At 37.7% G+C, this 13291-nt stretch overlaps 1 protein-coding gene across 1 annotated transcript; it reads right to left on the reverse strand.

The window, feature by feature from the left end:
- Positions 1-8008: 8008 nt before the first annotated feature.
- On the reverse strand, positions 8009-12660 carry LOC109219835. Its single transcript, XM_019384302.1, has 5 exons — positions 12239-12660; positions 10806-11420; positions 9177-9492; positions 8595-8676; positions 8009-8495 (listed from the first exon to the last, which is right to left on the reverse strand). The coding sequence occupies exons 2-5, from the start codon at positions 11347-11349 to the stop codon at positions 8301-8303; spliced, it is 1137 nt and encodes a 378-aa protein (XP_019239847.1). The 5' UTR covers positions 11350-11420; positions 12239-12660; the 3' UTR covers positions 8009-8300.
- Between the last annotated feature and the right edge of the window lie 631 nt (positions 12661-13291).

Consider the following 13291-nt stretch of genomic DNA (forward strand, 5'->3'; position numbering starts at 1 on the left):
TAATTTTTAAATTAAATAGAACATATTATTATCTAGATTTTATATTAATTTATGTTCAAATTATTAAAATTTGGTTAAGCTTAAAAGGTGTACATTAACGAAAAATTATTGTTAGACGAAGAAAAAAACTATCATGTGTTACGAAAAAAATTCTCCTATATCAATATTTTGATAGATCATACGTTTGTTAATTTTTTCTAAACATAAATTCACTTATCATAACTTTATTTATAACTCTAAAAGTGAGATTGAAATAATATTCATCTAACAAAAATAAAAGATTGAAAAAATTCGAAAAATCGAACCAACCAAAACTGATATAGTTTATTTGATTTGATTTTGACGTAAACCGAATCAATCCGGCTGTATACACCCCTACAATTATAGGAATTTCCACAAAACGTTTAATTGACGCAACATAAGGTGTAAGGCGTAAATAACATTACAACTAGATACTCCCTCCGGTCCAAAATAAGTAATTTTTTGGCTCTTTTTTTGTGGTCCAAAATAAGTGATTTTTCCGGATTTCAAGAATGAATTAATTATTTTTTTCCTACATTGTCCTTGGAGTAAATAGTGTTGGAGTATGTGTTAGGAGTGTTTATGTGAGATAGTAAAGGTTAATATGGTCAATTTCATTGTTAATTAATGCTAAAAGATGAATTTCTTAATCTGTGTGAAAACATCCAAAAAATCACTTATTTTGGACCGGAGGGAGTATAATCTTTAATTTATTTGTTTTTTTTGGTAAATGAAACTTTTATTATCAAGGGTAAATATTTACAAAGCAAAAACAGAAACCCTCCTAAAGCTGGACAGATGCCCCAACTTAAGCATCAACTTTACTGTTCAAACACCTAACTCTCTAGAATCAAAACCAACAGCAATCTATGGATAAAAATTTAGAAGCTCCAATTGCTTAACTAGTCATGGCCATTGATGTTTGGCTATAATTATATATTTTTAGTGCATTATTTACCTTACATTTAGGTGCTTTAATGTTAAACTATACTATATTTGTACTTAATTGAGTCTATTTTATATGTAGGTACGTTAAAGACGAAATTGGGAGCAAAGTGGAGATTTAATGTTTATTTTATATACTATAAGAATAATTCATGAGTATTTAATTATTGGACAATTAGTATTATAAAACAAAGAAAAAGACAAAAGAATGATTGAAGAGACAAAAAGAAAGAATGCAAAGAAAATTGAATGGAGAAAGAGAAAGGCAGAAATCAAAAATGAAAGCTGAAGCAAAAGTTAGGCAACGAATTGGAGAAGTCAAGCGACGCGAGGCAACTTTCTCGCGTTTAAGCTGGCGTCGCGAGGGCTGACGCGAGATTGTTTCGCGCGTTTGAGCTCGCCAGGCGCAGACCAGAGCGAGATGTTTCGCGTGGTCCGGAATTTTAAAGCTTATTTTGTCTTCAATTTGGTTTTGGACTTGTTTATTTTGTTTGGGTCTTTTTCCTACACATATAAATAGTCATTAACACCAATTTTGAGGGAGAGATCGGGGATTCAACCTAAGGAGGCAAGAACACATTAGGAGCAAGACGAGAATTCTTCTACGAGTTTTTCATTTCCTTCTTCCTATTTCCATTATTGATTATGAATTCTAGTACTGTAGTTATGCATATTATTATGAATAGCTAATTTGTTATCTAGAGTTTTGATAGAACCTTTTGTAGGATAAATTCTTGTTATGTTTTTTATAATTGAGCCGTTGGATTTCTCTATTTGTTCGACTACGATTATATTGTGGTTTGTTGAATAGCTCTCAATCGACTGTGCCTATGTAGTGTGTATTACTCGGAAGAGGGTGCATATTTAGGTAGTTGTTGAACAACATCACTCCTAACGTATATGAGAGATCAATACGAAGGGTTTAAAGGTGGGATTAGGAATAACGAAACCTTGGTGCGATCCGAGTGAGCCGTAACTTAGTGCCAACTTGATGCAAGTTCGTAATTGTGATCCAATTCTAGAAAGAAAATAGAGTGTTCCTAAAGAGTAAAACGAAGAATTACCCTTGAACAGCCCACTCGATACTGGTAACCCAGCTGAACTTAGAAAGAAGAAGAGAGAAGAGAAAGTTTATTGGTATTACTTCCAAAAACAGAATGGATACAAAGCAATTCTATGCGAGCTAATAAAGGGAAATCAATTTGGGCGGGAAGGGCAGTTATAACTAATTCCCGGACCCATGTGCAGTGCACGTGCCTTCTAACTGCTCTTAACTAATTGAACCAGCTTAACACTAATCATCAGCTAACTCTACTAACTAAAATCGATTACAACAACTGAAATGGAAAGTGTCTTAATGGGATCATATCAATACCCCGCTCTTCAAAATAATCCTTGTCCTCAAGGATTAAAATTTGGGAACTGCTTCTGAAACTCGAGCAAGTCTATCCAAGAACTATCTTCTGGAGCAGTGTTCAGCCATTTGACTAAAACTTGTGTGGCAGGTTTGCCCCTTCTTTTGACTAAACGACGATCCAAGAGTGCTTCAGGTGCTAAAAGGAGGTGGCCAGAGTCGGTATGGACTATAGGAAGTGTCATAGATGCCACATGAGAGCCCAACTTCTTCTTGAGTTGTGAAATATGAAATGTAGGATGTATTTTGGAGTCAGTAGGGAGAGCCAGTGTGTATGCAACTGAACCAACCCTAGCAATTATCTAAAAGGCGCCAAAAAATTTTGCTAACAGCTTCTGTGAGAATGATCCCTTAAGGACAGCTGCCTATATGGTTGTAACTTCACATAGACCCAGTCACCCACCTCAAAAACTCTGTCAGTTCTATGTTTGTCAGCCTGAACCTTCATCCTGTTCTGAGCTTGCCCCAAGTGAAACTTCAGAAGTCTAATTGTAGCTTCCCTTGCTTGTAGACTTCTGTCCACCAGTTCCAACTGAGAATCGAAGGGCAAATATGGTAGTAAAGGTGGAGGCTTCTGCCCATAGACCACCTCATAAGGGGTGGTATGAATAGAGGAGTGGTATGATGTGTTGTACCACCATTCAGCCAAGGGCAACCAGTGTGGCCAGTCCTTAGGTTTGTCAAAGGTCATGCATCTCAAATAACACTCTAGGCATCGATTGACAACCTCAGTTTGCCCATCGGTTTGAGGATGATAAGCAGTAGAAGTGAGGAGAGATACCTTCTGCAGGCTGAATAGTTCCTGCCAGAATTTGCTTATGAAAATGGCATCTCTATCTGACACTATGGACTTAGGCATTCCATGGAGTTTAAAGACTCCATCCATGAAAAGCTGAGCCACATCTAAAGCAGTATAAGGATGTTTAAGTGCCAGGAAGTGTGCTGCTTTACTAAGCCTGTCTACTACCACATATATGACTTCTTTTCCAGCAGCTCTTGGCAAACCTTCAATAAAATCCATTGAGATGTCCTGCCATACTTTATCAGGGATTGGAAGAGGTTGCAACAGACCAAGATAAGCTGTATTCTCACTTTTGCATCTTTGGCATGTATCACATTCCCTCACAAATGAGTAAACAACTTGCTTCATTTTCTTCCAATAAACTTCCTGTTTCAAACCTGTGCAAGGTAGCCTTGATTCCTGAATGACCACCCATAGAACTCTCATGGAAATAGGCTATCAATTTCCTTCTCAAGGCAGCATCAGACCCTACCATCATTTTCCCCTTCCTACTCAAAATACCTGACTGATACAGGTAGTAAGGTTTAGGGCTTTTAGAGGATTGGATCTGCTGTATGAGTTTGACCAGGTAGGGATCATTGCTCCAAGATTGTTTGACTTCCTCCAATAGTGTTGATTGAAGGCCAGAGATGCTGAATAATTGCACTGTATCACCCCTTCTGGAAAGTGCATCTGCAGCCAAATTCTCCCTTCCCTTTTTGTAGAGTATAGTGTAATCATAGCCCAGCAGCTTGACTAACCACTTTTGTTGGCTAGGAGTAGTAATTCTCTGCTGTAGTAGATACTTCAGACTATGATGATCAGTTTTTATGTTGAAGTGTCGACCTAACAAATAAGGCCTCCATTTCTGCACAGCAGTGACTAATGCTAACAATTCCCTCTCATATACTGATAATGCCTTATTTTTTCCTGATAACCCTTTACTGAAGAAGGCTATAGGCTTGCCTTCTTGTATCAAGACAGCCCCAATACCTTCTCCTGATGCATCAGTCTCAATAGTGAATTCCTTAGAAAAATCAGGTAAAGCCAGCACAGGGGCAGTAGTTAAGGCTGCCTTCAGTTTCTCAAAAGCTGCAGTAGCATCTGGGCTCCATTGGAAATTTCCCTTTTTAAGTAAATCATAAAGGGGTCTAGCAATAGTTCCATAACCTTGAATAAACCTTCTATAGTAGCCAGTTAACCCCAAAAATCCTCTTAGTGCCTTGATGTTTTTTGGTTGAGGCCAACTCAAGACAGCTTCCACCTTGACTTTGTCCATAGACACTCCCTCTTCAGAAATCACATGGCCCAAAAATCTATTCTTGTCACTCCAAAATCACATTTACTCTTCTTCACATATAATGTATTAGCTCTCAGAATGTCAAAAGCAGTGTCTAAGTGCCTTAAGTGATTAGACCATGAGGAGCTGTAGATAAGTATATCATCAAAGAAAACTAGGATGAATTTCCTAAGGCAATTGTGGAATATCTGGTTCATAAGGCTCTGAAATGTGGAGGGTGCATTAGTTAAACCAAACGGCATAACTAGAAATTCATAATGACCATGGTGTGTTCTAAAGGCAGTTTTGTGTATATCAGGTTCAAACATTCTAATTTGATGGTAGCCGGATCTAAGGTCCAGCTTAGAAAAGTACCTTGCTCCATGTAATTCATCCAATAGTTCCTCAATGATTGGGATGGGAAACTTGTCCTTGAATGTGCAATTGTTCAGCTCCCTGTAGTCTACACATAATCTCCAGGTCCCATCCTTCTTCTTAACCATTACAATGGGTGAAGAATAAGGACTAGTACTGCTTCTGATAATACCTGTAGCCAACATTTCATCCACCATTTTTTCTATTTCATCCTTCTGGACTGCAGGGTATCTGTATGGTCTAATATTACTGGTGAAGTCCCCTCCTTCAGAACTATCTTATGGTCATGAGTTCTAGAAGGTGGTAACTCAGTAGGGGTCTCAAATAAATCACTGTACTTTTCCAGCAATCCCTGCAATTCTTGACTATCCCTTTCTTCAACAACCTCTCCTTTCATAGCACAGAGGCTAGCTCCTATTGTCTGCTTCTCTTGCACAAACAGTCCCATGGAAATCATGCAAAGTTCAGCAGGTTTGGCTAACAACTTATCCATTCTTCCTGAAGCAATCATTTTCGCAGCAGGAGGTTGGATTCCCCTGAGAGATACTTTTCTACCATTGAAATTGAACTCCATCTTGAGCTTCTTAAAATTCCACATGATATCATCCAATGTGAACAGCCATTGTATCCCTAACACAATACCACATCCCCCTATAGGTAGTATCAACATATCTGAATTGAAAGCCACTCCCTGCATCTTCCATTCCAAGTTCTTGCAAATGTAATGGCTCTGCACTTTACTCCCATCAGCCACTGATACATTAAAAGGGGCAATAGCAATCATCAAACACCCCAGCTTCTTGGCAATATTGATGTCTAGAAAATTATGTGTGCTCCCAGTATCAATAAGGACCTGTACAGCCTTACCCTTGACAGAAACTGTTACCCTCATAGTTCTAAAGTCATGAATTCCACTTACAGCATGCATTGACACCAGAGGCAAAATGGATCCCTCTTCATCTGTTTCTAATCCCTGGGCCATTATAGTTAAAAGTTCTGCTGCATCAAACATCACCTCCTCTTCTAACTCAACTGGATCTTGCTGTTCCTCTATCTCCATGTAGAATAATTGTCTTTTATTTTTGCACACATGCCCAAAGGTGTATTTCTCATCACAGTTAAAACATAAACCCTTACTCCTTCTTTCCTCCATTTCAGCAGTTGTTAATAATTTGGGCTTCTTGTATATTGTTTTAGAGTTTCCCACAGGAGTAGGAGTCACTTTATGAGACAGACTAGGTTTGGAATAGGGATTGTTTTGGGTTGAGGGGTTTGGGAATCTGGGAATATTTCTGGGAGTAGGTAACATAGGTGCGGAGGTGAAAACCTCCTTCTGCACCACTAAGGTCTGTTCTTGAATCCTAGCTAGACTGATAGCTTTAGCTAGAGTTCTAGGGCTTAACATTTTAACTGGTAATCCAATCTCAGGTTTTAGGCCTCTGATGAAACAACTAACTATATAGTCTTCAGATAACTCCACTCGAGTAAGTAATTCATCAAAAAGATCAACATAATCTTGCACCGAACTTACCTGCCTTAAGTTCTTCAGATCTCCCATAGGATCATCAAACAACTCCGATCCAAATCTGGCATAGAGACATCTTACGTATTTATTCCATCTAGGCCATTCTCCGGTTGCACGATGCTTCATAAAGGACTGGTGCCATTGAAGAGCCCTGCCCTCCAGTTTGCAGGAAGCCAGTTTCACCTTTGAGCCTTCAGGAGTTCCATCAACATCAAAGAATTGATCGCACTGATATAGCCAATCCTTCAACCCTTCACCATTAAATTTTGGAAATTCGACTTGATAACTTCGAGTTGGCAATTGATACTCATCATTCCTGTTCTGCACCATTGCTGGTACTCGATCTGCAGCAGCGGTTGCTCTCGTCGATGGCGCATCACCTCCCAATGTCAAGTTGCCTAATATCATATTTTTAATTTCCTCCATAGCTTGGGCTACTTTTGCATCCACCATCTGTCTCAAATCAGAAACAGAACTGACCACAGTATCCATGGAGCCCTTGAGGTTATCGACCTCTTTCCTCAATTCCTGCATCCTTGTGTTGTGATCTCCCATCGATTGGTCCGAGAATGGATCGCTCTGATACCAATGATGCAAGTCCGTAATTGTGATCCAATTCTAGAAAGAAAATAGAGTGTTCCTAAAGAGTAAAACGAAGAATTACCCTTGAACAGCCCACTCGATACTGGTAACCCAGCTGAACTTAGAAAGAAGAAGAGAGAAGAGAAAGTTTATTGGTATTACTTCCAAAAACAGAATGGATACAAAGCAATTCTATGTAAGCTAATAAAGGGAAATCAATTTGGGCGGGAAGGGTAGTTATAACTAATTCCCGGACCCATGTGCAGTGCACGTGCCTTCTAACTGCTCTTAACTAATTGAACCAGCTTAACACTAATCATCAGCTAACTCTACTAACTAAAATCGATTACAACAACTGAAATGGAAAGTGTCTTAATGGGATCATATCACAGCTACCGTTGTTCGGAAGAATATGTCTAATAAATTGTGATAGTTACTCGGGAGAGAATTATGACACTCAAAGCGCTCATGATCGGTAGAGAATACTTAGGCGAAATTATAGAAGACGTAGGGGGAAGGATTCTGGGAATTGGGGAAATCATAACTCTAGACCTCCTTAATCTTTTCTCCAACCCGTAGTATCTTTAGTTGCTAATCTACTACTTTAATTATTTAGTTAATTAGATATAAGAATCTTAATAATTATAACTTAGGAATTGTTCAAGCTTATCTTCTTAGTGATAGTCAACAACTATAGCTAAGCCTTAGTTCTCTGTGGGATTCGACTCCGGACTTATAAACCGGATTATATTTGCAACGACCGTTTAATCCTTTTTATAAGGCATAGTCGGGCATGACAGCCATCTACTCCCTCTACAGTGAACATCTTGCACAATATCTTTTATTGTGCTACTCTTCAACATTCAATAAATTTGAAGGCATATCTTTTATTCTTTTATAGTCTTCTTTCTCTCTCCGTAGCATTGTTAATTATTTTCTTTTAACCTTCATTAATGCCTTTATTTTGTTCCATGACAAAAGGGTCCCCCTGTCCCATAAAAATTCCCATTCAGAGGTAAAAAATTTCATAAATCTTTTTCTTATGAAGATTTAGAAGTCTCAATATGTTGCTGCTAGTTTGCTATATCGGTATAATACCTCCAGTTTGACCTTTCTGGATATGTACTCATAATGTTCAGTCCCTCATTGCTATCTGTTTTATAACCATTTACAAAAATAGTTTTACAAAATTCAACAAAGACAGGTGTTTCTCTTTGAATATATAGCAACATGTTGGTCAACACTGAATTCAATGACATATGACATCTTTAACTCTATTGATCACCAAGAATGAAATATCCTCCAAGCTTTGACGAGAACCATATATAAATCGCGCTCTGCTTTCTGTAAGCATCGAAAAAGAAACAATATCGCCCAACTAATGGACACCGCAGTAAAAGCAACTGCTGAAAGAGCCAATCTTGAAATACTTCTGAAAAGGGAAGAGTTTTTTTGAAGTTCTTCGACGACCTTCTGATATTGCACGTCTCATCTTTTGAGCCTTCAACTGAGAAAGTCTAAGCTTGTTCATGATCTTATCCATCGATGCCGACCTCCTCTTTGCTAGTTTCATCTGAGATCCGAAATACAAGAAGTTGAGTCAGTTCTGCACTATTCAAAGACAAGTAGGAATCTGTAGATAAACAATTATGCATCAGATGTTCCGAGAGACCTCCAGCTTCTGGATTGCTGCTTCAGCTTTAGCCTTCTGCAAGTTCTCCCAAGCTGTAATCCTGGCTTCCTCTCTTTGCTGCCTGCAAATACAGGAATAAAGAAACATCAATGTACTGCTTCCATGCATATCCAAACTTCATCTACTACAACAGTGAAGTCATAAAACTATTTTTTGACACATTAGCCTGTAACAGTATAACAGTAAAGTCACGAATGTACTGTAATAGCGGATAGGCTTAGCTGCTTTAATATGAGAAATTCGTTACGTCACTATTGTAGAGAGTTCAGCGACAAAAGATAGTTTCTTGACTTTACTGTTCTAGTTGGTAAAATTTAGTGACCATACATAATATAATTGGAGTAGGAAGAGAATATACAGAGCTTTTTGTTATTTTGAAATATAAGTATCAGCAAGAATATGCGTTACTCCATCTTATATATAGGCTAGCTGTCTAAATTGTTCGATAAACTTGCAAAAATAGTAAATTAACATTAAGGATATGCTGGTTGTCATTTCTTCAAGTGAGGATGGAGACGTTTTACACGACGTGAGTATCAAAAGCATGAAATGACAGCATACTTTGACATGCTCCTTGCTGCATCCGCAACATCCCACCGCGAATTCGAGTCACTCACATCTTGCAAGTCTTTCCTTATTTTCGTTACTCCGTTTTTCTCAGATTGTCCGGATATGGGGGGTCCTCTGTCTACCTGTACATCTCTAATCTCAAGTTTAGCAGAATGCTGATTATTTGTCTCTACAGAAAGGATTGAAGGCGATCTTCTTTTGGGATAGGAATGTGTACTTCCATCAGGGCTCATTTGTGTTGCCATGTCTCTGCGTGTAACTACACACGAAATAGCATCTGTTTCATTGGTGCCATCAGGCTTATCATCTGGCCATTGTATTCCATCAGCAAAAACAGATTAATAGATTACACTTTGCCAAGAATACATTTTTCTTTCAATATATACTTTGGTCTAGGTGATGCACAATACATTTTAAAATGTTTACTTGTAAACAGAAGAATACCTAACATGACTTGTTCAAATAATGGAAATCAGGAGGCGCATGCGGTGTTAAGAAGAATGAGTAACTACTACAAGGTCATATGGATGAAGACTACTAGACATATTATTTTGTCTAAATGCCTAAATTAACCTGACTTGAAATCTCTGTAGATAAAGATAGCACATTATCTGTTGGCTACATAAGCTGTTTAGCCAAATCAACTCTTGGAAACTTCACCTGCCCACGTCCCCCTTTTTTTGATAATTAATTTAAACTGCCTTCCTTTTTTCTACCATATAGGGGTGGCAAACGGGCGGGTCGGATATGAGCGGGTCAAAACGGATAATTCAAAAAACAGATAAATTATCCGATCCGACCCGTATTTGAGACGGGATAAAAAACGGGTTTATCCGGCGGATAATATGGATATCCATATTATCGGATAATATGGATATCCATATTATCCATGGCTTCTTAAATATGATCACTTATGAGAGAATTTAGACTTCCAAACTTGAGGAACCCCAATTTGAGGCTTTACAAATGTAAAAGTTAAACACATTAGTTATCCATTGGTTATCCATTTGGTTAATAATTTTCTAAGTGGATAATATGGTTCTTTATCCATATTCGACCCGTTTTTAAATGGTTCATTATCCAACCCATTTTTTGATGGATAATATGGGTGGATAACTGTTTTCTTTTAACCATTTTGCCACCTCTACTACCATAAAATTTTTGATTCATATCTTAACAAGTTCTCATGCTTATATTTTGCATTCAAACGATATGGTGTTATCGCTTCCAATCAGATGGATTTCGTATCAAAGCAAGGAAGTGCTCCCGCACTCGTTAGAAGATCCATATGATCTGATGACTAGATGCAAGGTTCACTAAGAACAATATACCCTCAAATGCTTAGTATTTAAGTCAGGTGAACCTATAAAATTTTACACTCCTAGAGAGACCATAGAACTGTTTAGGTTCTTGTGCTGATAATACTGAGGGAAGATATTGATGGTGCTATTTGATAAACAATTGAAAATCAAAGAGTCTTAGTAGTAGAATTATGGTATAAAATGATGCATTAACATATAATTGACATGAATGTTTCAATTGCGCAGGCCAGTATGCAATATTTGGGATATGAACTAGAAGAAAGTAGCACAATATATGCAAAGAGGAGGAAAATCATACCTGGGGAGCTTGGTAAAGAAGACTCAGTAAAAAAGTCTGACAGACCAGGAGCAGTGCTTGCTCGAGCCATGCCATTCTCACCATATAATGCACTAGATCTTGTGCCAGAGCCAGGACCATAATGAATGGATAAACCATCAGGCATCAGTACACCTGTTGTAAATGGTGAATTTGCTATGAAATTACTTGTACTTCCACCTTCTTGGACTGGGACAGAGGTTGAAAAATGAGAGCCCAGAGGTCCACTCTTTGACTTAGGCTGCCTCGGGGCTTCCACGGTTGAAGTCTTGGGAATGCCATGACCAGATACTGGACTAGTAATCCACCTTTCCGCATCGTCCCATTTCGAAGGCAATGCCCTTCCACTATTGAATGGCATCAATGCAGTAGCACTAATATGCCTCCTGCTGTTGTTGTTTGGCAACGGAACTCGCTCGGAGCTCCAGCCTTTCTGAAATCCTCCAAAATGGTTATCTCCATATTCTGGTGTTGATGGACTAGTATATGTACCTGAATTCCTCAATGAAGTATTGTGTTTCCTCATGATGTTTAATTATGGTAAAGTGCAGGCCACATTATAGCTCCCCCACTTATCTGAATCTTGGACTTGTGTTCCTGTCCGGGTTGATGAGATATTTCAAATAGTATGAGATAATAAACCATCAAACCTAAAACTATTTTGGAAAAGTCTTACAACATCTTAGAGTCCAAACCTGTAAAGTTCCATAAAATATTTAGACAATAAGCCACTAAACCTAACTAGTTTGAAAAAATTTAAAGGGTTCTGGTGTCCAACATTAAGACAGACATATTAATTCAAAGTTACAGTAATTTTTTTGGGCCTACTGTCATGTGTTAAACCATAGGCATATCCCTACAAGTAGAACAAACAACAACTACGCCTCAATTTCAAGTAAATAATCAAGTGGCCATAGGCTATATGAATTATCATGACCATGTCGCTCCATCTAAGCACATCTCCGTCCAATATTATACCAAATACAAATAAATAGTAGAACTAGAAGCTCTCCATAAACAGGTATACAAATTTCTAGACTAAAAGATTCCTAGAGAACACAGGACCTAAAGTAAACGAAATAACATGACTTAATACAAACTAGTAACTGGTATCCTGACAATTGTAAGCAAGTTTACACAGGCGGAATCAAATTAATCATTAGATTCCCATGAAATCCAAAAAAAGCTCCTTAAATCCACAGTCCCCCCCCCCTCCCTCACCACCCCCCCCCCCCAAAAAAAAAAGGAACGAAAGGTGAAAAGATTCAGTCAGAAAGATAAATGATTATTACTTCTTTTATTAGAAAAATGCAGCGAAAAAGTACATCTTGGGGATACCTAAGAGGAAAAAGGGGCCAGAGCAGGAAATTAAAAGCACAAAAGCGTCATCCCTTTTTAGCAAAAGCGAAGCTTACCCTTTATCAATGCAGAGAGTGGAGCTGGTTGATCTATAGCTAAATACAACTCAGGTGAATCTTTGGCTGCAAATGAAGCACAGGAAGTGAATTCTGGAGAATTTGTTTAATTCCAAGAAAGCGAAAAAAAAAAAGAAAAAAGAAATGGAAGTAAGGTTCTCCTGATGTGAAAGCAATCAAGAATTGAAAATTGTAGATTGTAGTTGTAGGCAGTTCAATGGATGATAGCGAGACGTTTGACAAAATCAAAATGTCCCTCTCTTTCTAAAGAAGAAAGAGTGAAGAGTAACTGTTAGAGATTTTTCTGACTCAGCTTAGAAACGTAAGTAGTATTTAATTACTGCGTGCGTAGCTTGAACAAGACTAGATGTAGAGATTTTGTTTTTGACCAAATTTATCAGAACGGAAAGAGACAAGGAGGGGTGAGGAGTTTGTCCGAAACGAATGGGCAAACCCACGTGATTAAGCCCGCTTAAACTACGGCATTCACTTTTTTGGAGCATTCCTCCTAATTCTATGTATTTCCCCCTTTTTCTTTTCCTATAGTAAGTAACATGCAATTCGTATATATTTATTCATAATCAATTTACACCAACTTAAGTAATTTAATTATAACGATAAGAAATTAAATAATAATAATATTTAATCACATTTATGTAATATACATGAGTATAATAAATATATTTATTACATTTATTAATTTAAAATAAATACCAAATGAGATAAACTTTTATCATATGCTACGTATTTTTTTTGGTTAAAGGGATGCATTTCATTAAAAATAATACTACTCGTTAGGGCTAAAATAGTAGCATTGTTTGTGGGGGTATACTAATTCCCCCTCCATTTGGCCATAGTTATCAATATTACATTCCAAAACTTTGTTTTGAGAAAGCACTTCCTATGATGTCTGTCCAAAAAGCATGTATAGCAAATACCGGAGGAACTGTTGTTACAAGAATATTATCAAAAAAGTTCTTCTTAGCACTCTCCTTTGCCAGTAAATCAGCTACTTTTTCTGTCTCCCTGTAGCTGTGTTTCACCACCGCGTCT

Source organism: Nicotiana attenuata, unplaced genomic scaffold (genome assembly GCF_001879085.1).
Source record: "Nicotiana attenuata strain UT unplaced genomic scaffold, NIATTr2, whole genome shotgun sequence".
Classification (NCBI taxonomy): domain Eukaryota; kingdom Viridiplantae; phylum Streptophyta; class Magnoliopsida; order Solanales; family Solanaceae; genus Nicotiana; species Nicotiana attenuata.

Coding starts and splice junctions, on each gene's coding strand:
- LOC109219835 (XM_019384302.1), bottom strand. CDS start 11,349: ATGAGGAAACACAATACTTCATTGAGGAATTCAGGTACATATACTAGT. Junction 9,493..10,805: donor TTCTTTACCAAGCTCCCCAG/GTATGATTTTCC, acceptor TACAATGGCCAG/ATGATAAGCCTGATGGCACC. Junction 8,496..8,594: donor CAGCAATCCAGAAGCTGGAG/GTCTCTCGGAAC, acceptor TTCGGATCTCAG/ATGAAACTAGCAAAGAGGAG.